Source organism: Phytophthora parasitica (assembly GCF_000247585.1).
Source record: "Phytophthora parasitica INRA-310 unplaced genomic scaffold supercont2.449, whole genome shotgun sequence".
Taxonomy (NCBI): Eukaryota; Oomycota; class Peronosporomycetes; order Peronosporales; family Peronosporaceae; genus Phytophthora; species Phytophthora nicotianae.
Window position 1 is genome coordinate 1 of NW_008649435.1, and position 1215 is coordinate 1215.

Consider the following 1215-nt stretch of genomic DNA (forward strand, 5'->3'; position numbering starts at 1 on the left):
ACCGTGTGATCGCCTGATTACTGAAGCGTCATCCTTTGATGTAGCTGATGTTATTACTCGCCCTATTGCACCGTGGGATGCTAATCAAAAGTATCGAGAGGCGCGCGAAGTCACATCAACTTTATGTAGCACTATACTGTATAACATTTGTATAGCCGGACAGGGTAGTTTTTTATACTTACAGAAAAATGCACTACCAAGATAAAAAAAACCTCATTATTATAATAAAAAAACGTGCAGCTGCATTACTTATTCCGCTTCAACATCATCATCACTGTATCTCTCGAACATGTCGTCCGAGTCACTAACAGGGTCTTCAACAGCATTGAGGCGCTCCAACTCCTCCACTAATTCATTTACTGGCTCCACACTTGTCGGTTCTTGTGTATCATCAGGCTCATCGGGATTACCACCCGAACGACACTTCAAAAGCCCAGCAAACCCACTTTTAATGACATGAGCACCCAAGTTCTTCCAAGTTTCCATGATCTACATAATTACATCTCGTCGACTGGGGGGAATTAGTTTAAACGTAGTCGGATCTTTCTTTTTGTGGTGCACAGTTAGTTGTGATGTTCATTCTACCACCCATTCACTTCGAAGTCGCTGTTTAAATGGTCGAAACCATGATACATCTGCAGGTTGGCAGACGGACGTCAATTCAGGAGGCACTCGCATTAGATGGACATTTAGCATGGCTGCATGTTCCTTTACCTCCTCGGTCCAATGGGCGGAGAAATCGTCCCACAATAGTAGGACAGGTTCATTTTCAGTACGATCAGCGAAATGAAATGATTTTCACTGATAGTATGCTTCGGTAAATACTCAAAACACACTCCACTCTGGTCTGCGTTGTAAACCTTCTCGACGCCAAGCTCCTCTTTGACTTGAGCAACATTCTTCCAAAATTCTTTTGCGTCTGCCTCCATATCCGCCGGCTTCTTCTGTCCCTGCCTCGTCTTGGCGCGAATTCGCAGCCCTTGGCGCTTTAAAAATCCAGTTTGCCATACCCAGCTACTACAAAAAAAAAACAGGTGCCATACCTTCATCTTCGGCTACGGCCTGTGCCTTCAGCTGCAGCATCAATCATGACACGGGGACACCCTCCTCGCGCAACGAGAGCACCCACTCTTTCAGAGCCTCTTCTCCCGCTGTAGAAATTATCGTTGCAGTGCCAATCTTCCGGATTACCTTTAGTCCAGCTTTCACTGACGA

General features: G+C 45.5%; 1 protein-coding gene across 1 annotated transcript; it reads right to left on the reverse strand.

Moving 5' to 3' along the window:
* Positions 1–714: 714 nt before the first annotated feature.
* On the reverse strand, positions 715–1049 carry PPTG_24958 (hypothetical protein; the record flags this gene model as incomplete). The annotated part of the gene is made up of 2 exons (XM_008919035.1): positions 715–986; positions 1044–1049. Coding segments are annotated over 2 exons (276 nt in total), but the record flags the coding sequence as incomplete, so codon positions are not given.
* Positions 1050–1215: the final 166 nt, after the last annotated feature.